This window comes from Pituophis catenifer, unplaced genomic scaffold (assembly GCF_029215685.1).
Source record: "Pituophis catenifer annectens isolate HBS135680 unplaced genomic scaffold, rPitCat1.0.hap2 SCAF_2, whole genome shotgun sequence".
Taxonomy (NCBI): domain Eukaryota; kingdom Metazoa; phylum Chordata; class Lepidosauria; order Squamata; family Colubridae; genus Pituophis; species Pituophis catenifer.
In genome coordinates this window covers 74819013-74845130 of record NW_027256882.1, presented here as the reverse complement: position 1 = coordinate 74845130, position 26118 = coordinate 74819013, and the positions used below count along the sequence as shown (strand labels likewise).

The following is a 26118-nucleotide window of genomic DNA, read 5'->3' as shown; positions in this document are numbered from 1 at the left end:
ATTAATCTAGCATGATTTGGAGCTTTTTGAAAAAGATTGATACATTGGGTACAATTTTTAATTTATGTTCTTCTTCAAAATTACTAAATCAATAAAAAAGCAGTTTATGATCTAGTTTGCTGGAGAAGCATAATTATGCTCAAGTTATTGTTCAATATTCCTATAGATTGTCTTTCTTACAGTCTGACTTCGACTTAATTAAAGGTAGACTTCAAGGTTGAGCAAGCTTTTAAACCTTTATATATCTCAACTAACTGGGAATTATTAGTGAAGTTGTTGTACGAACATCAGGATTAAGATGTCTAGATCTTATGAGGTGGTCTGTGTAGATGAGTTGGACTTGATTTAAAAACCTACTTTGAATTGAATTGAATGTTTTCCTGCTGTCCTGACAGGATTACCTAATGAGGTAATGCCATTTTTGATTTAAAATATTTTGGCTGAAAATCATGTAATATTTTTGGAGCACAGCTGTCTTCATCTGGAACAAATGAAATATAATAATACCACAATACAGTAGCTCCAGATGCATGCAAGATGTTGCTGATAGCATGTTACCAGCCTTTGGGTGCCAGTGTATTCCTCTGGAAGCAGAACAGCTTGACTTACTGATAACTTAGTGTTGAAGTGGTTTGGGAACAGATTGAGCTGAAACAGGGCCTGCAGGATCTTATCTTCCTGAGGATGTCTTCCTTTTCAAAAGGGCTGCAAATAGAAAACTAGAAAAATAAATATGTTTAATATGATTTCACTGGGCTTGCAGAATTACATAGGCAAGGAAGAAACAGAGAGACTAATTTATAAAGTATGGTGCTCTTTTGTTATGTCAAAAGGTAAAGGCTCCCCTCGCACATATGTGCTAGTCGTTCCTGACTCTAGGGGGCGATGTTTCAAAGCTGAAGAGCCAGCGCTGTCTGAAGACATCTCTGTGGTCATGTGGCCAGCATGACTAAATGCCGAAGGCGCACAGAACGCTGTTACCTTCCCACCAAAGGTGGTCCCTATTTTTCTACTTACATTTTTTTACTTGCTTTCGAATTGCTAGGTTGGCAGAAGCTGGACAAGTAACGGGAGCTCACCCGTTATGTTATGTTATGTTATGTTAGGAATGCATTTTTCAATTTTTTTTTGAGATTGACCAAAGGAATATGCATGGAAAATTATGGGTATTGTATATTATATAATACATTTTGAAATGAAGATCAAGGAGCAGATTTCAAAATAGCAAAGCAAACTACAGATCTGAAATACTAAGAAAATCATTATGATGGAAGGTGCAATGGTAGACCACTCTTGTTGGTCTTTTATAGTAAATTGAGAATTAACAAGGTCTTCCAGGAATGAGGTATTGTGCTGCTATTTGGAAAAGCTCTCCAAAATACTTAAGCTGCTTTAAATAGATGAGTTATAGCTGCAGCATTTTTCAATGCTGTTGGTTATTGGCCAGGCTGCCTTGTTTTAGAACTTTATTTTTCACGAATGAAGGCAAATTTACATGCCCCAGGATAATGGTGCAGGATTCAATTTGGGTTGGTCACTAGCACTAGAGGTTTAGTTTTCTGAGCTTTTGGACTCGTGCTGGACCCCATCCTCAGGGAACTTCTCTCTCCCCAGAATCTGTTTTTCACTTAAGTTATAATTGGAATGTGATTCCTCCCAGCTTCCGTTCATTAACCAAGCTTAAATTTTGTTCCTTATTCTCTTTCTCATTATCATTTTTATTGAGTGGCTGGAATTGAAGTTAATTGTTCTGATTTATGGAGATTATGAATTCAGTTCTAAGACCCACAATTTTTATTTTGGATATAAAACAAAGCAATGCAATCAGTGCCTCTTCTCTTCCCAAGAACTCTTTATTGAGTTACTTATGAAACCATATATACCAAAACTACCTGCAATTCTTCTAATACATGAAAGTTTAGAGAAAAGATCATTGACATTAGGCCAGTTCATTGGAGGTGGAGGGGAGGTGGGAAATCTTTAACAAATTGTCAATATCTCGTATCATAGAAGGGCTAAGCATTGGTTCTTATAGTCTATGACTAAAAAATACATAAATACCAACTGATTTTCAAAAGAAAATGAGCTTTAAAAAGTATTAAATTACATTAAAGTGAATTATTATTACATTATTACATTAAACTGAAACTTCCTTTTGAAGGAGAATTTTTATGTACAAATTTTGATTTATGAGATGCTACTTCATACGTACACACACTCATACGCACATAAGATTTGCCATCAAATCAATGCCAACTTTTATCTTTATCTTTATTTTGGCCTCATTTTTGTCTGTGCTTCTCGATTTTTATTATTAGAGCTTGCAGATTATTTGCCTGTACAATTCAAATAGAAGAAAATATGTGTAGCTCAGGGTTGAAATGGGGAATCCTTGGTGCTCTCTGAGATTGATTGTTTGCTTGTAGATGTTTCATTACCTGACTAGGTAACATGTAGAGGTAAAATGTAGAGTTGGCTTCCTTTTTATATAACATTGGTAGCTTCTCTTGCTAGTGTTGATAGTGAGGATATGGTTTTCTTCTTGGAAATTCCTTTATTCTGGTACTATTTTATGCTTGATTGTTTTCTGGTGTTAATAGGTTTGTTGGCAGCTGGAGAGGATGTGTTCTGGTCTTTTTGTTTCCTTCTTAGCATTTTTTCAAGGTTAGGGTTAAATAACTCCTAAATAACTAATTAAGCCCTTGTGGTCAATTTATGATCACAAGGAGGAGTTAAGGAGTTTTCATCATGTCTTCTAACCGCTAGGTAATGTCCATGGATGCGTTCTACTAGTATTTTGCTTGTCTGTTTATACATAATGACTGTTACAGTCCTTCTACTGTATGTTGTAGATGATTCCTGTTTTTTATTCTTCGGTTATTATGTCTTTTTAAGTTTGGAGGGCTTTTATTTGTTTGCGTGCTACAGTGTTGCCATGTGGTTATAATAGTCTGTTAGTTGATGTATTTCATCTTTCACTGTGTGAAACTTTTCCATGTTTATTCTTCTTATATTCCATATTTCCACTATAATTCTTTTTTGCAGCCTCAAATTTTTTCCCCCTGCACAGCAGCAACAGCAACTAGACATCTTGAAGGCTTTAATCTAGCAACATCATAAACACCATTAGTATTGTAAAGGATCTTTAGCTTTTGCTCAAATAGCATGTTGAATACCATCTGACCTGAGGGGCCATCAACCAGCAATGTATAATCAATCACTTTAGCTTGTCTATTCATGTGGTTTTCCTAGTAAAAGAGAGGAGTGTCTTCCCCGGTGCAATATGAAATGATGTTTTAGTATTGTCATTGAAATGATCATCTGCCTCCAGCAAATTCCTATATTGCTGCTATATAGTTGCTGACTCGCTTTAGCTGAACAGATGGAATTATGTTCACACCTTGTTTTACCCTCCTGGGTATATATTCTCTTGGCATGCATACTTGGCATTCTTCCACATCCTTTCCAGGAATCACACCACCAGTCCATCATGATGAAGTTGTATAGCAGGAACTAAGGAAAGATACAGTATATCTCTGTAGACTGTCTATACATATCTACACACACACATTATTTATTTATTTATTCGTTTACTGAATTTACATAACTGTCCATCTCACAGAAAGTTACTTTGGGCAGCATAGTAAAGTAAAACAATAAAAATATAAAACAGTCATTATCTAAAACAATTATATAATAATTATTAAAAATCATTAACATTGTAAAAGCAAAACTAAAACAAAAATAATAGATGGAGGAATATTTATTTTCAATTTCCAATTTATTTCCAATTTATATACTGCCCTTCTCCCTGTGGACAATAAGGAAGCACATCATATTAGTTCACCTGTCCCTTGAGGTCCCCATGCGTACTGGCATAACCAGATCTTGGGAGACCTTGAAAAGCTCAGGAGAAATGAGGCTGATCTCATCTCTACAGGAAGAAGATTCCATAATGCAGACAACACAGCAGAAAAAGCCCACTGCCCACTCCCTAGGACTGGCCAAATAAAGTTTCCTAGACTATGGAACCATAACATGCCCATTCTATTGGATCTGGTAGAATTCAATAGAATGATGAAATCAGGAAGAGGTAGTCCCTCAATATTATCCTTGTGTGTACATTCTTCGTTCTTTTTAATCTTTCCCTGTGGCATTTTAGAACTTGTATGAAGGCCATGTTGGGAGAGAATACTTCTGTCAGAATAGGAACATCAAATTTCATATAAGAACTGACAAGAAAGTTGACGGGCCCTAAAACGTATCTTTTAAACCTTAGTTTGCTAGGGCTTGAGATATTAACACAATGAGGTTTTGCTTGAGGTAAATTAAAAATGTTTCAGATTTTGTATTATTGAATTTGCTTTTTAAAAAAGTTAAATCATTATATGTGGTAGAGACCTAAAGCATGACTGATCTTTCACTTTTACATACATAGGAAAAATGAAGAGGGACTTGGAGAATTGCAAATTTGTGCTTTCCATTTGCCTTTTTGAGATCATTTGGGTGTGACAATTTCTCTTAATCATATTCTGTTTATCTCTGAAATATGTCTTTTATATTTGGAGAAACTGCTAAATAACTTATTTATTGGTAACCAGAATGGTAGTTATGTTATGTACCCAAAGATTTCATATATATTGCCCCTATAAAGTCCTTATTAAGAATATGACACTGGATAAATTTGGTCATCACCATCCATATACTAATTATATTGTCAATTTCACTTAACTTCTTTGTAAGCAACTTTCCATGTTGCTATTATGGTTCATTGCACAGTCAGCCAGATATTTAGACTGTATTTGGCATTTTTATCCATCTGTCAAATCCTTCTGGATGGCCTGGGATAGGTAGATATTGATGTTTGTGGTGTTAAAGGTAAACATCTTTTCTTCTAATAGTTCTACAGCTGCTGGCCCTGGTTGCTCAGCCAAGAGTCCTGAGCCTTGTAGCTCATTTTTCTACAGATGTCCAGGAACTTCAACACCAAGCATGGTCCTTGTTGACACGGGTGATGACTGATTCGGTATGGGTTTTTGTAATATGAAATAGCATATGTTTCTACGCTAATGACATTCTTTGTCTGGCTCCTCTGGTAAGATCTGTTTAGTATGGTTCAACCTGTGATATAGCTCTTATCTTCCACAGAGCACACATGCCCAACAACCACATAAAGGTAGGGTCTCACTAGAGGTCAATTTTTGTTATGGTTCATCTCACAATCAGTCAGATGTTCAGACTGGATTTGACATTTTTATCCATCTATCACAGGGTTGGTGAACCTTTTTGGCTAAGAATGCTGAAACAGGAGTGCGCGCACCAGAAACTGGAAGAGCAGCCGCCCAGTGTGCATCGCATGCTGGGCAGCTGCTCTTCCCATTTCTGCCTCTCCCACCCGTGTGAAGACCAGGTCTTCCGGTTTCCAACATGCACATGCATCCCGGCCAGCCGGTCTTCGCACGTACATGTGCGCCAGAAACTGGAAGACCAGATGGCCAGTGCACATAGGTTGCTCGTGGCTGCTCTTCCAGTTTCTGGCACACATGAAGACCAGCTGGCTGTCACGCCGGAACCCAGAAGAGCAACGGGTGACAGCTTGCGTGCCTGGAGAGATGGCTCTGCATGCCACTTCTGGCACACATGCCATAGGTTCGCCATCACTGATCTATTGAGTCCTACCCAAGGACCTGGGATAGGCAGTTGTAGATGTTTGATGGTGTTGTTATTATTATTATTATTAATTTGGTAAACATTTATGGAGAAAACAAATGGAGAAAGCTTTTGGGAAAGGGAAAAGAGATGATAATGCTTATTCAAGGTTTGGATTTTAAGTATAACCTGGACTACTCCCTTTATTTTTCATTGTTATTAAGTAGTCTTTGTTCATACTGTATATTATTTGTATGACTTCTTTCAAATCTGCATAATTATCCCCTCCCCCTGCTCACAACTATATATTTTCTATTAGAGGGCACTAATATGCATACTCTCCTTAAGTAATATTCCCAGCATGAAAATGACCTAAGGGAAAATAATATTTCTATTAGCCGTTGAAGGCTAATAAGTGCCCCTTTTTTTCTTTTCATTGGAAACAAGGCAGCAGCTGTTGACAGGATATCAGTAAATCAGTAAACACTTGATAGACCAGTTTTCCAGGAATTATCCTTAAAAATAATATGTGGAGAATTCTGATGCCAGATGGGTAAATGTCATAGCTGCTACGCTTCACTACCTTTATCTTCTTTAATGGATCCCACAGGTAAAAACATGATCATGCCTTTGAAATTCATTAAAAGCAGTGGGATTTTGTTTGGGTTGAATTTAATCCCTTGATTTTAAAATTGGGAATTATCTTAATGAAACAGCAGCTAATTATTTATCCCAGGGTTAACTGGCTCCTTTTGATCGTTGATGGAAACCCAATTATGTCTCAGTTAGTTGTTCTCAAGTCCTTTTAAGTAGTAATTTTAACAGCCTATAACACATTGGCAAATATTTCTATGAGCACCAGAGTAAAATACATTTGAATTTCAAAGAATTTACTTTTACGAAAAGCTTATCAGCTGTGCTCCTTTAATTTCATTTTTGTTTCATTAGGTAGAAAATGAATTGTTAATATCATTAGCCTGAATATAAATGAGTTAGCCAGAATTAAGATACTCAAATGGATGGCTTTATTTTATACTTTATTCATATTTTGGGAGATCAAAATTATTTCTTAAATTCTCAACTCAGAGTTTCTACTAGTGTCCTGAATTTTTTTTTTTTTTTCTATAGAGACATTGCTGTGCTTCCACTTCTGGGAAAAAAATATTTGCATGAAGGAAAGTGAATATAGGTGTCCCAGGATAATGTCTTGGTCACCAGGTTTTATCTTCTTGAGCTTCCAGATTCAAGCTGGAGTCCACCATTATGGAACTTCTCTCTAGCAGAGTATGACAGAAGTTCCCTCAAGATGGGCTCCAGCATCAGTCCAAAAGCTCAGAAGACAAACCCTCTGGTCCTGAAGACCCACATGAAATCATGTAAAATTATTTGCCTCAATTAGACAGTACACAACCCTGATATTTAATTTACAGTTCTGTCAAAAAGTTCTGTACTGTTATTATTCCAAATCCTTATTCAACTACAATTTTCTAGTCATGAAATGAGAAATCTATGCATCTGTGTTAAAAGATGATCTGGGGTTGTTTGCTACTTTGATGTGAAGATTGAGAATGTAAGCAGCACTCTGCTGGCCTATGTAATCTAAGACAGAAACCATATTCAAATTAACTTTAATGGTTCAGAAAAAAGATGTAAAAATAATTACATTTTCCTTTCTAGTATATCTTCAACCAGGAATTATCTCCTCCATATCTGGTGACACTGCCTTGCAATCAGACAGTTGATTGTATTAAATGAACCACTGACTTTTCAAGATGCTGTTTTAACTCACTTTAGTATTTTTTAATATATTGTATCAAACATTGGGTTTTTCCCCCCTCCATTAATTATCATACAGTTAAACCAGAATGAAGCCTTCGCTAATCTTACTAGTTTCTGAGTTAAGTTGGTATGAATGAATCTGATAACTTTTTCTATTTAAATCAATCATGGAAAGTTACAAAACATATAACATATTTATAAAATTAATTGGAAAACCTTTGTGCAATGCAATTAAAACAGTGAGATTGGAGTGATAAAACTCATTGTGTATATTTGAATTTTACCTTGCAAATATAATGTAGAAAATCTTGCATATAAGCTTGAACTCTCTGGTATAAAAGCAGAATGAAATATATTCAAATCCATTTCATTATGCTATTATAAATTAATATTTTTCTTTTGGCTTAGACCATTTGTAAACAGCTATAATGATTAACAATTGCTGTTTTCATTTCTTACCATTATCTATATCCTACTACAGGTTTCTTCAATATTGCTTCCATATGTGCAGCATTATTTGCATGGGGTAGATTATGTATGTAATATAATATTATAAGGATTAGGTGGAGTTCTAAATTTGCTGTTTATGGTCTGTAATGGAACCAAAATAAATGCTGAAGCTATCAGAAACACAAGCAGAATAAATATATCATATATTCTGTTTATTTGACTGTTACATCATGTATTTGTGACTATGCTTGTTTATAAATACCTAATCTGAAATAGGTAGTAGAGCAGCAGGGGAAAAAAATCCAGTTAAACACTAAGGCAGATAAATAAGTTATCAGACTGCATTAAATTGGCTATAGGATTTGCTCATTCTAATAGCCAGGCTGAATGTATGCAAATTTTGTAATTTAAAAGCATGCTGCAAGTGCTGCTGGTCAACCTTCTGTGCAAAATCTGAATGGCATCAGTGAAACCACAGACATGTAGGCTGGTGAATAATGATTTCTTCCCTGCTTGGTTGAATATAATAATCTGTGCCATTATAAAACCAAATCAAACATGAGCAATTTAGGATTTTCATTTACCCTGAGAAATAGAACTTGGAAAAGGCATTAGAATTTCTTTTGGAAGGATAGCTTTGGAAAAGCAGGAATTTTGGAGTTTTCATCTCTCCTGCATTTGTCAAATCTAACATTAAAATCTGTCCTCATCGCCAGTTGAACCAGAACAATAAATGCCCACCCATCCTTACCTGCATATTTCTATTGTGCTGGCCCATTGCTTTCTGTGTCCACTGGCCCAATTTTATGGAAGATGAAGCTAACTTGCCAATGGTTATAATAGTTTTCAATACCTTACTTGGTGGTATTCCTGAGCTGAATTATTTATTTATTCATTCATTAAATTTATATGCCGCCTGTCTCACCATAAAACAACTCTAGATTTAAACTTAATGAATTAACTGTTTTTAATATGGCAAAAATAATTTCCTCAAGTTGACTTTGTAATAGTTGCTTAGAATATTTACATTTATTTTTTTTTTAAAAAAAACCCACAAACTAATAATTGAAACTCCTTCCGTGCAATTAGCTATATCTGATATCAAGGAATGAGCATGAATATTAGTACATTAGCCAGCAGTCCCTGGGGGAAAAAAATGCTAATGCATCATAAAGTTACCCCATTTGTAAGAGCCCCACTTTTTAGTTTGGAGGAAGGAGAGTGATAGCTGCTGTAACCTAATAAAACAGCTTTCAATCTGCGCTGGATCATGGGATCGGTAGATGCTGAGGATGCATCCATAAATCTACTTCTTCCACTGAGGTGGCCAGTGATCATGATGTAGTTTAGGATAAGCTATTTGACAGAAAAATGTTTCAGTGCAAGTTGAACATTCAGCTTGCTATTCAGGGGTTCAAATTGGGTCAGAAATATATTAAATTGTTGGTACTCATGTTGAATGTATTATGATTACAAAAGTAATTAAAACCTGGAAATGTAAAAATTTAACAGACATGCAGAAACTAGGATGAAGCTAGATCCCCCTTCATGAAGTCATTATTTTGGAATAAAAAATTAATCCGATGTGATGAATTTCCTCTTTATACAATCCTGGAAATATGCAGATGTTAAAATTTAGCCACAGGAGGGCTCACAGAATCCAATAATATTATATGTGGAGAGATATGAATTTTTATGAAAACGGGAGAAAATTGTTGTGTTTAATAGTGCTTGCAGTTAAGAATCTTGAGAAAAATACCATCCAAAGAACAAGGTCTGTAAATAATAACAAATATCACATATAGAAACATTTATTTATATACATGCAGCATAATATGCAGCAAAGAAGAGAAGAATGTGTAGTCTTTTTACTTGTAGCTTCTTGGTGGCTTCCTGAAATACAGGACCTCCTGTTGAATTTGATTTAAACTAAAAAAAAAGAAGAAGCAAAACCCAGGTATTGGGATTGTGGATATTTTTTAAGGGTTCCCATATTTTCCTTTCATAATTCAAATACTGCAGGAAAGAGCAAGCTGAGATATGTGTCCAACACACAAGAGGTGGAACTTATGCCATAAAGCACCCTATCCGTTTCATCATTCTCTACAAACTAAATTAAGCCCAGTTTATCTTGAAGACATTGCCCATCATCTTGCTCAAGTAGTATCTAACTCTGAATGAATGTAATTTCACCTGCAAAGAATCCACAACCACCAAAAAGATTACTGTTTGCTCTTAGTCTGGTTTTACATTAACCACCAGCAGGCAATACATGACTGGTTTTGTCCTGTTTGGGAATCTTCAGATATATTTATTATTCTGTGGGGCTAAAACTTTGCATTGGGAATTGAATTTATAGACCATTACATTCTAGATAATTACATACAAAGCTTTAGGAGCTATCCTTGGAAGTCATGTGAAAACTTGTAGGTAGGACATGACAAATGTGACATCTGTATCTGTATCTTTATTTCCCCCCCCCTTTATCTCTCTCTCAAGGAAAGGTGGACTGTATAGACCATACCATTTCAATATAAGTTCATATTGGAAAGGATCAGTCTATAAACTGCCTTCTTTGTATCTGAGACTCTCTTAACTTCAAGTGATAATGATTATACTGTGAGTTAGAAAAGATACCTCATAATATAATTTGCTATTTCTTGAACAAGTAGCCACTTATTCAACATTGACATGTTATTTTCAAAGCTCCTCAATATTCCTTGTTTTTCCATGATCTTTTTGATTCGTCTCCTGTCAGTGTCCACTCTTCCATGCAAAAGACTCTGTTTGGAGCAACAGTTGGTGATCTCATTGGAAAGATGACTCTGAATTGAGACCAGGTTTGAATTAATATTCCCTTTTCCACCAATTTTTTTTTTTTTAACCATGCAAATAGAAAAAAAGGGTCTTGGATTTTAAAGTAAATTTGGAATGAATCTTGGACATCTGGATAATACTAAATGGATGTGATGGTTAACACATCTTTCATAATTGCAGTGTCCTGGAATATAGCCTAGCTGCAAAATTCATCTAGGACTTTGTGTAAAAGTATAACAGCATAACCAAACTGGGAGTTTGAAAAGCAATTACTTGGTATAGAGATCACTATAAGGTACACAAGTGATATTATTATCACTTAGTGCATTACAGTGATTGTAATTGGTTAGATCTCTCAGCGGCTTTTGATACCAGCGACCATGGTATCATGCTGCACCGGCTGGAAGAGTTAGGGGTGGCAGGCACTGTGTTGCGGTGGTTCTCCTCCTTTCTCTCTGACCGGTTGCAGTCTGTGTTGACAGGGGGGCAGAGGTCAACCCCGAGGCCCCTCATATGTGGGGTGCCGCAAGGGTCGGTCCTTTCGCCCCTCCTGTTCAACATTTATGTGAAGCGGCTGGGCGAGATCATCTGTGGTTTCGGGGTGAAGTACCACCAGTACGCGGACGACACCCAGCTGTACATCTCCACCCCCTTGAAATGATGTCCCGGTGCCTGGAGGCCGTGCGGATCTGGATGGGGAGGAATAGGCTCAGGCTCAACCCATCCAAAACCGAGTGGCTGTGGTTTCCGATGTCCCGATATAGTCAGTTGGTGCCATCACTGACTATTGGGGGTGAGTCATTGGCCCCCACGGAGAGGGCGCGCAACTTGGGCGTCCTCCTGGATTCACGGCTGTCTTTAGAAGAGCACTTGACGGCCGTGACCGGGAGGATTTTTCATCAGGTTCGCCTGATTCGCCAGTTGCGTCCCTTTCTGGATCGGGACTCGTTACACACGGTCACTCATGCCCTTGTCACCTCCCTCCTGGACTATTGCAACACTCTCTACATGGGGCTCCCCTTGAGGAGCACCCGGAGGCTCCAACTGGCGCAGAGTGCGGCCGCGCGGGTGGTAATGGGAGCGACATGGCGTTCCCATGTAACACCCCTCCTGCGTGAGCTGCACTGGCTCCCAGTGGTCTTCCGGGTGCGCTTCAAGGTTTTGGTTACCACCTTTAAAGCACTCCATGGCTTAGGACCTGGGTACTAGCGGGACCGCCTACTACCACCAATAGCCTCCCACCGGCCGGTACTCTCCCATAGAGAGGGGCTCCTCCGGGTGCCGTCAGCCAAACAATGTCGACTGGCGGCCCCCAGGGGGAGAGCCTTCTCTGTGGGGGCACCTATTATCTGAAATGAGCTCCCCCCAGAGATACGGAGGATCCTGGATCTGCGCACCTTCCGCCGCGCCTTAAAGACCTTATTATTTCACCAGGTGGGCCTGGCCTAATTTTCTCTCTCTTTCATAAAATATTTTCAATTTTTAAATATCTTTTAGCATCTTATATATTCAATTTTAAAATTGGTTTTAAACAGTTCGGGGTTTTAAACTTGTCGGAGCCAAAACTATTTAATTCAATTTTATTCTACTTTTAAATTTTGTATGGATGTGTTTTTATTGTCTGGCTGTGCACCACCCTGAGTCCTTCGGGAGTAGGGCGGTATAGAAATCGAAATAATAAATAAATAATAAATAATAAATATTAATGGAACCTGGTTTAATAGTCCAATACCTCTTTGTTTTCAGGGATAGAATAGCAGTAATCTGGTAAGGATCTGTTAGATTGCCTAGCAAGTGTTTAAACTGCCTAGTACTGAAGACTAGTTTGTCTTCTAGGATTTTATTCCTAGATAAAGAAAAATGTTGTCAGCACAAGCATAATTCTTTGAATTAAATTGGTGGGGTACTATTTTTTTAAACCCTTCTCTGTACATTATAGGGATATGGACAATATTAGTGTTAGTATTACTGGGGGGAGAATCATTCTTTGTAAAGCATAAGGTGAGGCCTTATATGCAAGATAGGAGGGCAGATAGAGGTTTAATCTTCAGGAAGGAAATCGATAAAAAGGTGACAAGCCTCAAAACATCTACAGAGGATTGCTATCAAGCTTTTATCAGCTAGTCGAAAGTCTTATTCTAAAATTTACTAAATGACTGCTGTGGTTGGAGTTCAACAGCATCTAGACAATTGTAATATTTAAAAATCAGTTCAATATAATGCTATGCTTATATTAAATATTCTTTATTCTGTATTGGTCTTACCTCAATAGCTCTGCTGTAGTGTCTGATTCTGATGTATTCTTAATAATTGCAAAGATAGGTGTAGGGTAGTTTTGGTTATAATATTTTGGAAATCTTGAACTGGAGTCTTGCTGCTAAAATGTGGTTAAATTTTAGACAATATGAGGAAAAAAATATAAAGTTGTTTGTGTACTGCAGGAGGCATATGGAATGTTTTTTTCAGTGCTTCCCTGTCTGAGACAACATAGTATAATCTGTTTAATTAAGTGGATTTTTCCACTCTTGGAATCTAAACAGTGTTTAATTGCAAGGGTGCTCATTTTAGTTAGATTAATTTTCATGCCCTAATTTTAGGCTGTAGTTGACTGACAAGGATTTTAATATCTGATGCACAAAGAATATCTGTAAGGCTTTAAACAATGTAAGATTTTCTTTTGTAAGCAGATCTCACTTAATTTAAGCTATTTCTGGGTAACTGTGCTTTGAAGTGTTATCTTAAAACACAGTCCCAAGTTTTAAAAAAGTGATGGTTAAGAAGAAGCAAAAGTCACTTGTGATTGTTGATCGATTTATCAGCAGAACATAGTGATTTGGTTATAGAACAAATAAGAAAAGGAAACAGAAATGGGGCTCATAAGGCCCGCTTCCCTTATTTACTTAATTAACCCAGTTTTCCTAAATTCAGGTAACAGAGTGAACTATAAATTAAATCTTGAACTGGATTCATCCCAAGATGGTAGGCTAAAATATGATTGTCTAGTTTATGATCTGTTGTGTTGTATGAAATGCTGATATAAAGCTGCTCAGAGTTTATACGACTGGTGTACTTAAATGCCAGGTCCATGGTGAACAAGACACTTCTCGTCCGAGATCTTATAGACGAGGAGGACGCGGATCTGGCTTGTATCACTGAGACCTGGCTGGGGCCGGAGGGCGGTGTCCCTCTCGTGGATTTGTGTCCCCCAGGTTTCCGGATACTACACCAGCCACGACTCCAGGGGAGGGGCGGAGGAGTGGCGGTAGTTATTAAGGAAAGTCTTAGGCCTAGGGAGGTCACTGTTCCTCAGGTTGGCGGGTGTGAATCCCTCCTTTTGAAATGGGACCCTGGAGTTCAGTCTGGGCTGTTGATCATGTACCTCTCCCCCAGCTGCGTGGCCTCAGCCCTGCCCGCACTACTAGATGTCTTAGCCGAATTGACGGTGGAACTCCCCAACCTTTTGGTTGTGGGAGATTTCAATCTGCCATCGGCTGGTGAGTCATCTGAGTTGGTGCAGGAGTTCATGACCTCCATGACAGCCATGGACCTGACTCAGATTGTACAGGGCCCAACTCATATTGGAGGACACACACTCGACCTTATTTTTCTCTCTGGACAGTGGATAAATGATCGTGGGGAGGGGACTCTATCTATTGACCCTCTGTCATGGACCGATCATTCCCTCTTTAGACTCGACTTTTCCTCCGCCACCCCCCGTCGCAGGGGTGTGGAACCAGTAAGATGGTTCCGCCCCAGGCGCCTGATGGAACCCGAAAGTTTCCTGATGGAGCTTGGGTCATTTCCTGCCTCCTTAGCCCACGATTCATCTGAGTCACTTGTCGCGGCCTGGGAACAGGCTGCGGTGGGGGCCTTGGATCGAATCGCGCCTTTGCGGCCTCTGATCCGACGCAGATCCCGGGCGGCTCCTTGGTTTACCGTGGAGCTCAGGGAAATGAAGCGTCGGAAAAGACACCTGGAGGGTGATTGGAGATCCTCCCGATCCGAGTCCGACCGAACACAACTAAGAACCCATATTAGGTCTTATCTTGTGGCGATGGAAGTGGCGAAACGTAACTATTTCGCCACTCTCATTGCATCTGCAGAAAATCGCCCAGCAGCCCTGTTTAGAGTGACCCGCTCCCTCCTTAATCAGGGAGCGAGGGAGGACCCCTTACAGGGCCGTGCTGAGGATTTTGCACAGTTTCTGCAAGATAAAATCACTCAGATTCGGACCGGGTTGGACTCCGACTGGACAGAGTCCGTTGAGGTGACAGGGCCTAGTCTCGGTGGAGACATCTGGGTTGAGTTTGAGCCTGTTTCATTGGATGACGTGGACAGGATTATGGGTAGGTTGGGGTCTTCCACATGTTTACTGGACCCTTGTCCCTCCTGGCTTGTTTCGGCAGCCAGGGAGGTGACTGGAGACTGGATCCAGGCTATTGTCAACGCTTCACTAAAGGAAGGGGTCTTTCCCGCTGCGCTTAAAGAGGCGGTGGTTCGACCCCTCCTTAAGAAGCCTAACCTGGATCCTGACGTACTTAACAACTACCGTCCAGTCTCCAACCTTCGCTTTTTAGCGAAGGTTGTTGAGTCCGTGGTGGCACAGCAATTCCCTCAATTCCTGGAGGAAACTGACTACCTGGATCCTTACCAATCTGGTTTCAGACGTGGCCACAGCACGGAAACGGCATTGGTCGCCCTAGTAAATGATCTCTGGCGGGCCAGAGATGGGGGTTGCTCCTCCATCCTGGTCCTTCTTGACCTCTCAGCGGCATTCGATACCATCGACCATGGTATCCTGCTGCAGCGGCTCAGGGGGATGGGGTTAGGAGGCACTGTTTTACAGTGGTTCTCCTCCTATCTCTCGGGCCGTCTGCAGTCTGTTTGGGCGGGGGGTCAGGGATCCTCCCAGAGGCCTCTCACTTGTGGGGTGCCTCAGGGATCGGTTCTCTCCCCTCTGCTCTTTAATATCTATATGAAACCGCTGGGTGAGATCATCCGTGGTTTTGGGGTGAGGTATCATCAATATGCTGATGATACCCAGCTTTACATCTCCACCCCTGACCACCCTAGGGATGCCCTTTCCGTGATGTCCCACTGCCTGGAAGCGGTGCGGGTTTGGATGGGGAGGAACAGGCTTAGACTCAACCCTTCCAAGACTGAGTGGCTGTGGATGCCGGCATCCCGGGATCTGGAGGTTCCATCCTTAATGATCGGAGGTGAAATCCTTGCTCCCTCTGACAGGGTCCGCAACTTGGGTGTCCTCCTGGATTCTCGGCTGTCTTTAGATGACCATCTGACGGCCGTAACCAGGGGGGCCTTCGCACAGGTCCGTCTTGTGCGCCAGTTGCGTCCGTTCCTAGACCGGGATGCCCTCGCCACGGTCACTCACGCCCTTGTTACCTCTAGGTTGGACTACTGTAACACCCTCTACATGGGGCTGCCCTTGGGATGTGTCCGGAGGCTTCAGCTAGTCCAAAATGCAGCCGCGCGGGTAGTTACGGGGGCGTCTAGATACTCCCGTGTAACACCTCTCCTGCGTGAGCTGCACTGGCTACCGGTGGCACTCCGGATACGTTTCAAGGTGCTGGTGCTCACCTATAAAGCCCTTCATGGCTTAGGCCCGGGGTACTTGCAGGACCATCTCCAGCCGTTCTCCCATCGTCCTGTGCGCTCTCACAGAGTCGGCCTCCTCAGGGTGCCGTCGGCCAAACAATGTCGGCTGACGACCCCCAGGGGGAGGGCGTTCTCTGTGGGAGCCCCGACCCTCTGGAATGGATTGCCCACTGAGCTCAGGACAGCCCCCGACCTTCTTTCCTTCCGTTGCGAGCTGAAGACGTGGCTCTTCTGCCAATTAAACTGATCCGTTTGGGGGTACACTGGTATAATTTTAAATTGTTTTTAATTGGGTTACTGATTTTAATTTGATATTGTATTGTGATTTGTATTGAAGTTGTCATTTTGTAAGCCGCCTTGAGTCCCTAGGGAGAAAGGCGGCATATAAATCGCAATAAATAAAATAAATAAATAAATAAATACAAGTAGGTTGGTGGAGGCTTTTTAAAGGAAAAACATAACTATTATGATTCCTCAGTTTACTTCATTCATGCTCTCCCCTGAGTAAAACTTGCTTAGTTTGAATGTTAAGTTTAAAAATATTGTTATATGCAGAATGCTAGTATTTAAACATCCCTTTGGATATGTATGCTCAGAATGGAGTAGGAGAAAATCACCCTCAATTGTTTGTTGCTTTGCCTTCAGAACTTTAACCTGGTACCCTCTAGGTCAGTGATGGCTAACCTTTTTGCCGTTGTGTGCCAAAAGTGGAGGTAGGGCGGGGGGTACGTGCGTGCGTGCCCACACCATAATTCAATGTGGCCTGCCTCCCGTGCATATGTGTGCAATCCCCCCGTTCTCCCACCACTTTTGGCACATGATGGCACAGTGAGCCCGGTAGGGCTGGTTTTTTGCCCTCCCCAGGCTCCAAAGGCTTTCTAGAAGCCTGGAGAGGGCAAAAATGGCCTTCTTCATCCCCCGGAGGCCCTCCGGATGCCAGAAACAGCCCGTTTCCTGACTTCCAGTGGGCCTGGAAGGCCCGAAAATCAGTTGGCTGGAGTGTGCATGCGTGCTGAAGCTGAGCTAGGGCAACGCTCGCGTGCCCACAGATATGGCTCCTCATGCCACCTGTGGTACGCGTGCCATAGCTTCACCATCACGGCTCTAGGTACTTTGATTGACTACTTTTTTGCAATTCACTGTTCTAAAAGACCTGGTTTATACAGATGTATGTACTACACTGGAACAAATGGAAATATTTGATTAAGAGAACTAAGAGTCACGTAATCTTGTTGATAAGTATACTGGCATCAAGTGGAAACCATATATACTACAAAATAGAGAGATGGTCTTGCAAACGTCTTTATGTGTAGAATGCCCATCTCATTTTTAATATTCTTAACACAAATAAAGAAAAAAAATAAGATTTGGTGGTGAAGGTAACATTTGTCAAAATTGTCAAGTACTTCAACAAAAATCCAGAACATCTGAATGCTTCTGTAATAAGATTTGCATGTTAATATAAAATAAGTCATTCTGAACAATGAGAAACAATGATTTTTCCTTGACTTTATTCTATGTTACACTCTGGTGACTGGATTTTATGGAGGAGCTGCTGAAAAGTGACAAAATAAATGCTTTTCTATGAAATGAGTTTAAAATGGTATATAAATCCATGTTTTCCTTGGCATGTAATAAGCTTTTCAGTGTGAAATACTAGAATGCTAAGCTTTGCAGGGCAGATCAAGGCCAGGATGATGCTGAGTTAGCAGGCAATAGAAAGCCCATGATATTTGTTTGTTCTTATACAGGCAAATTTTATCTACAACAACCATGGAGGTGGTGTGGTGGTAGTGGTGGAATACTACATAGCTTCATAGAAATCCTTTGTGTTTTTTAGAAGTTGTAAACATACAAATATATTTCTATTTCTATGTAAGGTGTCTCCCCACATACATAAACACATGCCTAGATACACATACATTCATACATACATAGACAAGCACATAGAGAGAAATGTATTGTGAGAAAGAGAATATTGTGCTTCTAGAAAAGCATGAAGAATTTCTATGAAATTATGTAGTAAAAACATGACATGGGCTAATACGTGCATAACGACTTAGAGCTGAAGACAGTCACCAAATTGTTATCTCATTTACGATAGCTAAGGAGAACAAATAAAATACAGCAAGGAATGTAAGATATCTAGGGTCCAGTAAATAGTCCCATTCCATTTTTCATTGCATGACTTTAGCCAATAACTACCTTTCAATATAATTCAGTCTCATTAGATTTCTGTGCAATTAAAAATAACAGACTGGAGGGGAAAGGTATATACACTACATAAATGCAGTAAAGAGTTAGATACACCTGATTATACAATTTTTGATGTAAAATAAGCTTCCTTAGCACTGCCACCTGCATGGGGCTTTATTCTGTGCACATATTAATATGGATACATAGTAGAGAAACTTGGAAATTTATTCTTTAGAAAAGGGGGTACACCTGGCCCAGAGCTGTTCAAAATCGGGCCATAAAAGGGCCGATTGTGTGCACACACATCCCCACCTGCAGAAGCAGCGGATGAGCGTGTACTCATGCATGCTCCATTTGTGCAAGTAGCAGGCATGTGTCCCTGCCTTTGCCACAAATGGAGCTGCACATGCATGCATGCTTGCTGGCAGCTCACACTGAACCATCACTCCTCCCCCCCACAGTCTGCAAAGCTGGAAAGGTTGGGGAACTCTGCTTTAGAAGACTTGAACTAGGAGATAATTCCTGTAGACTGATATCTAATTATAATTCCAAATTTTGGGGAAAAAAAGGTATTTCCTTTCTCATCACTAGCCGTATCTTCATGATCTCTCTTCTTTTTTCTTTTCAATTTATATACTGCCCTTCTCCCTGAGGACTCAGGGCGGTGCACAGCCAGAATTAAAAACATGAAATACAAATATTAAAAACAATTAAAATATATATAAATTTGGCCCAAAAAATTTTAAGAGGTATGTCTCATTACCACTCCTCTAACATCTTTCTTACAAGTATGGTCACCAAGTCAGATATCCCTAATCTATAAAATAGTCCAAAATTATAGTGTTTAAAGGAATTTCTCCCATAATACACCATGATTGTGAGAATGTCTGTGAGGATTCTCATGATTATGTTTTTTTTTACTTTTAATCTAATAAAACTGAGTCCTATTCGATCTAATAACCGAGTCCTATTTATAGAATAGAATTCTTTATTGGCCAAGTGTGATTGGACACACAAGGAATTTGTCTTTGGTACATATGCTCTCTGTGTACATAAAGAAAAAATAAAATATATTTGTCAAGAATCATAAGATACAACACATAGTGATACTCATAGGATACTAATAAGCAATCAAATCATACTAGGAAACAATAAAGACAATATAAGTTATAAAGATACAAGCAACATGGATATAGCCATAAGTGGAAAGAGATAGGTACTAGTAAGAATGAGAAGAATAATAATACAGTCTTAGTATTTAATTTGACAGTGTTGTGGGAATTACAGTAGTTGTATATCTTTACGACACATGCTTTCTTGCTTGCGTAAGATACATAAAAAAACATATTTGCATTAAAATGTCAAGGAAAGCATAATTAATCACTTGTACATATTTTGTAGTAATACAATTCCCCCCCTTTTTTTAATTAACAACATCAGAAAAGCAGTTTTGCTTTTTTAAAAATACAAATTCTCATTTGGTTTCACTCCACTCATATGGAGTTCATTCCCTCAAAGACTTGAATCTTTAAATCAAGAGTAGAAAAAATTCAGGACCAGTCTTTCAGCATAAGGGTTAAAAGGGTTATTTCTCTTAAAAGAAAAATAATGTTAATCTATCACCAGTTAGGTTAAATGTACTCCAGTTGCTCTTTTCCAACTTGGTCTGCAGATAAAATGAGTAGGGGAAGAATTTTAAAATTTATTTTCATGAAATCAATATCAAATGTAACCAGGTTGAAGGCACCTGAGCTTCACTTATCTCTGTAGCCTTGGATACAGCCACCCCCCCATCTCGGCAACTCTCTCCCCAAGATGACATCTGATGGGGCAGATGACACCACTGGGGCTCAGCCATAAAATCTGAACAATGTGACTCCAATGTACTTGATAATATAATGGTTTTGAAGTAATTGTTTTTCATTTAATTTTTAGCTTACATGGTTCTGGTTGTTTCACTGATAATAGTATAGTTATATTTATTTTCTGCCTTAAAATTGCTCTTTTGGGAATCAAAATTCAAATTTGTTTATAGTTACTACTAAAAGGAATGGATGTGTACAAATGAAATTGCTTAACAATATGAAGATGTTTGGGTACTCTATGCACAAAGCTTTCACATGAATGTGATTCCTATTACTTTGGCAGTCTTACTCCTAAGGAAATATTTACTATACCGTTGTATACATTGTACACAAGAAGCTGTTTCTCCTGCCAATGTTCATACTGTGTGTGTTGTCATTGAGGGAGGGGCTGCTTGTCTGGTGGAGCATAGCAAATAGGTCTCCTTGATGCAGCTTCATTCCTGCTCATTTTGGGATAAAGAGTAACTGAGGCCAGATAGCAACAAGAAAAGTTAAATACTCTTGTAGCCTGTGCATCAACTGAATAGAGCTTCTTTGAACAGGAACCAAAAGGAACTTGAGGAGAACATGAAAATCTGTTTGGCTGCATTGTTGGGAAAGAAAGAAAAGAGAACATTATTTGATAAATAGTTGCTCTTCATTTAATGTTCATGTTGAAGTCTTTCTTTCTTGTTTAAAGCATAAGTGTTCAATATTATCATTATTGTATTGTTAATTCTGATGTGCCTGGAAATTCTGGATCAATAACAAACTAAATTGAGACCTTTGAATTATAGCTTCCATCAGAGAGATTCAAGGGACTGACTGCTCGTGATGTAGGGGACTCATTTTTATGCAGCATGTTCATAAACGCTGCTGTCTGGGGGGGGGGAATCACTGAAACATTTTACACAAAGTTCAATTATATATCAAGTCCTTTGACCTCTTTCACTTCAGTGCTTCTTTCACATAGAAGAGGGGAGATGTTATTTAAAATGCCTGCAACAGCCATTCTAGACTTTTTCAAAAATTTATAATGAACTTAGTTGAATATTCATGACTGTACCCAAGAAAATCACTACTCTGGAAAAAAAAAGTCTTTGCATTGCAGAAAGTACTAGTATTTAACATTTACATGTATAGGAACATTTGACATGACTGAGATTACCACCAAGGATTGATGTCCTTATTTCTACATGCCTTCCCTCACCCCAGGCCAGGTCACTTACTTTCAGAAAACAAATATTTATAGCAATTAATATAGTGCAACTAAGTAAATTGAACATAAAAACTAAATTTTGATTATCAACATGGGACGAAAATCAAATTTCTAGGAAGTAATTTTACTTTTTTACATTTCTTTGTTTAGCGCCTTGTTGAAGCTGCAGAAGAAGCTCACCTGAAACATACATTTGATGCTGATTTACAGGTAAGAAAAAACTTGACTTCAGCAGTTACAATCAAAAGGTTCTGTTTCATGAATCACTATTCATAGAAATAGAGCAGAATCTATAAAAGGACTGTTGGTAAAGAATGGGAATGCCTTCTCATTATAGAATCAGATCATAGTCAATCTAAAAATTGCTGTAAAGAAGTGATCAAACAATAGCAATATAATGCCTATTCGTTTATTAAAGTGACTGAACTATTCTTTTAGAGGTTTGCTTTTCAAAAGATTTGATGGTAAATAAACTCAAAAGCAATATAAATCCTACTAGAGGTTCAATAGGTTGAAAGGTCTATGTAATCCAGCTTCATAAATTACAAAAGCCTACGGGAAGACACAGGCAGGAAATGAACTAAAAGCATCCTGATGCTTTTTCTATTGTAAATCATACAACCGTTGTAACAAATATCCATTGGGATTTACTTAATTTCCATGAATTTATCCACTGATGTATAGACAATTCCAAGTTGTTGTAGCAAATTCCATCATTTAAATATTGGCTATAGTAAAAAAAAAAAAGAAGTATTGGTTTGTTTTGAATGGAGGACAAATATCCAGCATGGCTATCCTCAGTTTCTACTATTATAGAGAAAAGGAAAAAAATAAAGTAAAATTCATTTTCTATACATCACTACATATTTCTATTTACCACATATTTTTGTAGCTGGCCATCATTGGCTCCGTAGGGATATCCATGACATTTCTGGAGAGAAAAGAAAAATAGGGCTGACAATTTGTCCAAATTTCAACAGGTGAAGGAGAAATTCTTTCATAAAGAGCAGGACTCTCACTTATAGTGAAAATGTGAAATGAGACAATTTGAGGTGGCCAACTCGCCACAGCCATTTCACCATGGCCAACTCAACATGACCATTTTGCTGCAGCCAACCCACCATGGCTATCTTGCTGTAGCATGGCTAACTTTCTGCAGGACAATGTGTTGAGGCCAACTCACATTGGAACAACTCATCACAGATAATTTCATGCAGAATAACTCAAGGTGGTAAATGTTATCTGCCACTGTTTCTTCCATTTTTCCATTTTTGTCAATAAAATAATGTCAAAGAAACAGTAGCAGATAACATTTATCACACTGAGTAATCCTACACAAATTGTCCATGGCGAGTTGTCCCACAGTGAGTTGGCCACGGTGAGATGGCTGCGGAGAGATGGCCACGGTGAGTAGTCCTAGCACCTCTGATAAAAAAAAAAAGGGAAATTTCCAATGGGAAAAGGTTCTTCATAGGACTGCATGAAGCCTAGGAAAGCAGGGAAACTTGAAACTGCTGATGAGATGATTTTACAACAAAGATCACTTTTAAAGTCAACCCTTAGCCAACTCATAAAACAGCTAAAAAAAAGGACTACTTAACACCTGTCATGAGAATTCCTTCAAAATTATCTTCCCTTTGAAATAATTTCTGTTTCATTAAAATGAGTTAAGTACTGATAGCAAAATTATGCAGGATAATTTACCTGCCTTATTTCTTGTCGCATTAAAAAGCCTGATGTGTTTATGTAATTTGCTTCAGTGTTTTGTAGATTTTTTTCCTCCTTTTTCCCAGCTCCATAATATTTTTCTTCTGATGCATATTGACTAGATCTTTATGCATTGTGTCAGGTCTTTTGCATCATAGGTTTACACAAAAATAGTGTTAGCTTTATTTCCAGATTATAACACAGTGTATTCATATGAATGTGTTGCAATGCTTACTATGACTAATATAGTGCAAAAGTTTAAAATTAAACACATAGAAATAATGTTTCAAATACATTTAAAAGAACTACAGTGAAGACAGAATTAAAATATAGCTGAAATATCCATTTCCCTTTTAGTATAATTTAAAGTATTATTAAAGTTTACAATCAAAAGGATACTATTGATTGTACCTTTTGTATTTATATTTTTAATATTCTACTCTATTTTGTTTTTTTTTCTAACAGCCAGTAGAATTGATTGCCCAAATCAAACAAAATCTATTATATAATTTATGATTTAAGGTAAATGTTTCCAGAATTTGTGCAAATCTTAAATTTTTATGTTTGTAAAAGTGTTGAGCGCTTTTAGTTTAAAAGCCATTTGAGTTGGCAGCATTAGCAGCACAATCTAATTTCTGACAGGGGCCTTATTGTTTATTGTTGTCATGGGCCATTAAAACTAATCAATTGTTAATCTTGATTTCAGCAACCCCACTGCCACCCTTCACGGGAGATTGAGGTGGTTCTTTATTAAAAGGCAACAACAGCAAGCCCTTATAATACCTTCTGCTCAATGAAAAGTAATGATTGGGCTCCTTTACTTTGGAAGGGAAATTATAAAATTGGTAGTGCATTCAAGGAAAGATGAAACTCCATTCGTCCTTTTACAAATAGCATTGTAAAATCTGATTCGAAATGTCTTAGATGTTTTTGTTCTCTGTAAAAGGGGCTTGTTTATCAACCTTCAGCCCTTTTAGATTTCATTTGTAGTATTTTTGAATTTCCCTTATCTTTGTAAACAGGCTTAGAAGACTGTTTTCTTTGTTATGTCTTACACATGTCTCCTTCCCTGTTCAGCATGCTGATTGGAAAAGGCCTGTGGGTGTATTTTCCTTCTCTTGAAATTAATTTGAGCATGGAAATAGGATGGGTGTAGACCAGTACTGAGATGTTAATACCAAGAAAGATAGGGCTATACACATCTTGATTATGTAGCAATAAGCCACAAGTATATCAGTCTATCAATAAACTTGTCTAGAATCTATTTCAGAACAACTATTTTTGCTATTTTCCTTGACAAAATAATACTTATAGGAATTATTCTACTATAAGTAGTATTATTTTGAAGGAGATTGTTTGTTCCCTAGTACTACACTGTTGATCCCGTTCTGGACATACTAAACCAAGGTGCTACATGTATGTAATGAAAATATAAATACAGAAATATTTATGTGGAATGTTCCTTTTACAGACATGGTAACATCCATATGACCTGCTATAATTTGTTCTCTAGTCAACGTTATGTACATATGGATGCCACCCCCCCCCCCCCATTTTCTTTCTATAAAAATGTTCTTTTGATACTTTAAAGTGTCATTCTTAAATTTAGCTACTTCCAGTGGTGCGATTCAAATAATTTAACAACCGGTTCTCTGCCCTAATGATTTCTTCCAACAACCAGTTTGCCAAACTACTCAGAAAGTTAACAACCAGTTCTCCTGAAGTGGTATGAACTGGCTGAATCCCACCACTGGCTCCTTCCAAATAAACTGGAAATTTGACTCTCAGATTTTGTCTCAGTTGCATCCTGTTGTCTTTTACAAGGTTGGAAGAAGGCTGTAGGGAGAGCTCCCTCTGCTGATGTTGTATGTCATCATGTACCCGATGAGCACTGTAGTGTAAAAGGTTAGGCTTGACTCAGAAACTTTATTTGGTGGTACATTCCATGCTCTTCAGAATGAATTAATACAAATAGAATTGGCCTTCAGATGTGTTTGGAAGGAATTCACCTATTTGTTGTTGGAAAATTCCAGAGAAAATTATTTATTTACTGTATACCTTTATCTTTCTTTTCCGGTGTTTGCATCTTTTCAGTCAGTCAGTTTCAATCTAGGAGTATATGGGTGTATAAAAAAATTGAGAATGTTCATACTGAGTTTTCTAGAAAAAATATATTTAAACAAGTATTCTAGCAGTGCAAGTATGGACCATGATATAGACAATATTTGAGGTACCTATAGAAATCTTAAATCAGGTATGTTCAACCAGAGGTCCATGGCCACATATGGCCCTGGACGGCTAATAATGTAGTCCCACAATAAAAATAAAAATAAAAATAAAAATAAAGAAGTTTGTTATTTATAAGCATTAACTATATTATATATTTTATATTCTGCACAAGATAATTCTTCTTCACTCAATGTGGCCCAGGCAAGCCAAAAGATTGGACAATCATGTCTTAAATGATATTGTCTCTTCATCAAAAAACAAATCAAAGCAATTATGCCACTCACTAGAATCCAAAATTTATTTATTTATTTTAAAAAATTTTATACCGCCGCCTCTCCCGAAGTACTCGGGGTGGTGAACAGCCAAAATTAAAAAAACATACAATATAAACATTAAAATACTATAAAAACAGAATTAAAATTATATTGGCTCCCCCAATTTAAAACCCCTTACCCATAAAATTCAACAATTAAAAGATTCTTAGCCCAGCCCGGCTTGCTGAAATAAAAAAGTCTTCAGAGCCCGGCGGAAGGTCCGGAGGTCCGGGATCAGTCGTATCCCTGTCGGGAGCTGATTCCAGAGGGCGGGTGCCCCCACAGAGAAGGCTTTTCC

General features: G+C 38.5%; 1 protein-coding gene across 1 annotated transcript in view; it reads left to right on the top strand.

Annotated features, from left to right (window-relative positions):
• The window catches only part of CACNA2D3 (calcium voltage-gated channel auxiliary subunit alpha2delta 3), a 579692-nt gene that overhangs the window by 196591 nt on the left and 356983 nt on the right, over positions 1–26118 (top strand). The window contains exon 4 of the mRNA XM_070933639.1: positions 21721–21780. Coding sequence (XP_070789740.1) covers positions 21721–21780 — 60 coding nt within the window. The remainder of the gene's footprint in view (positions 1–21720; positions 21781–26118) is intronic.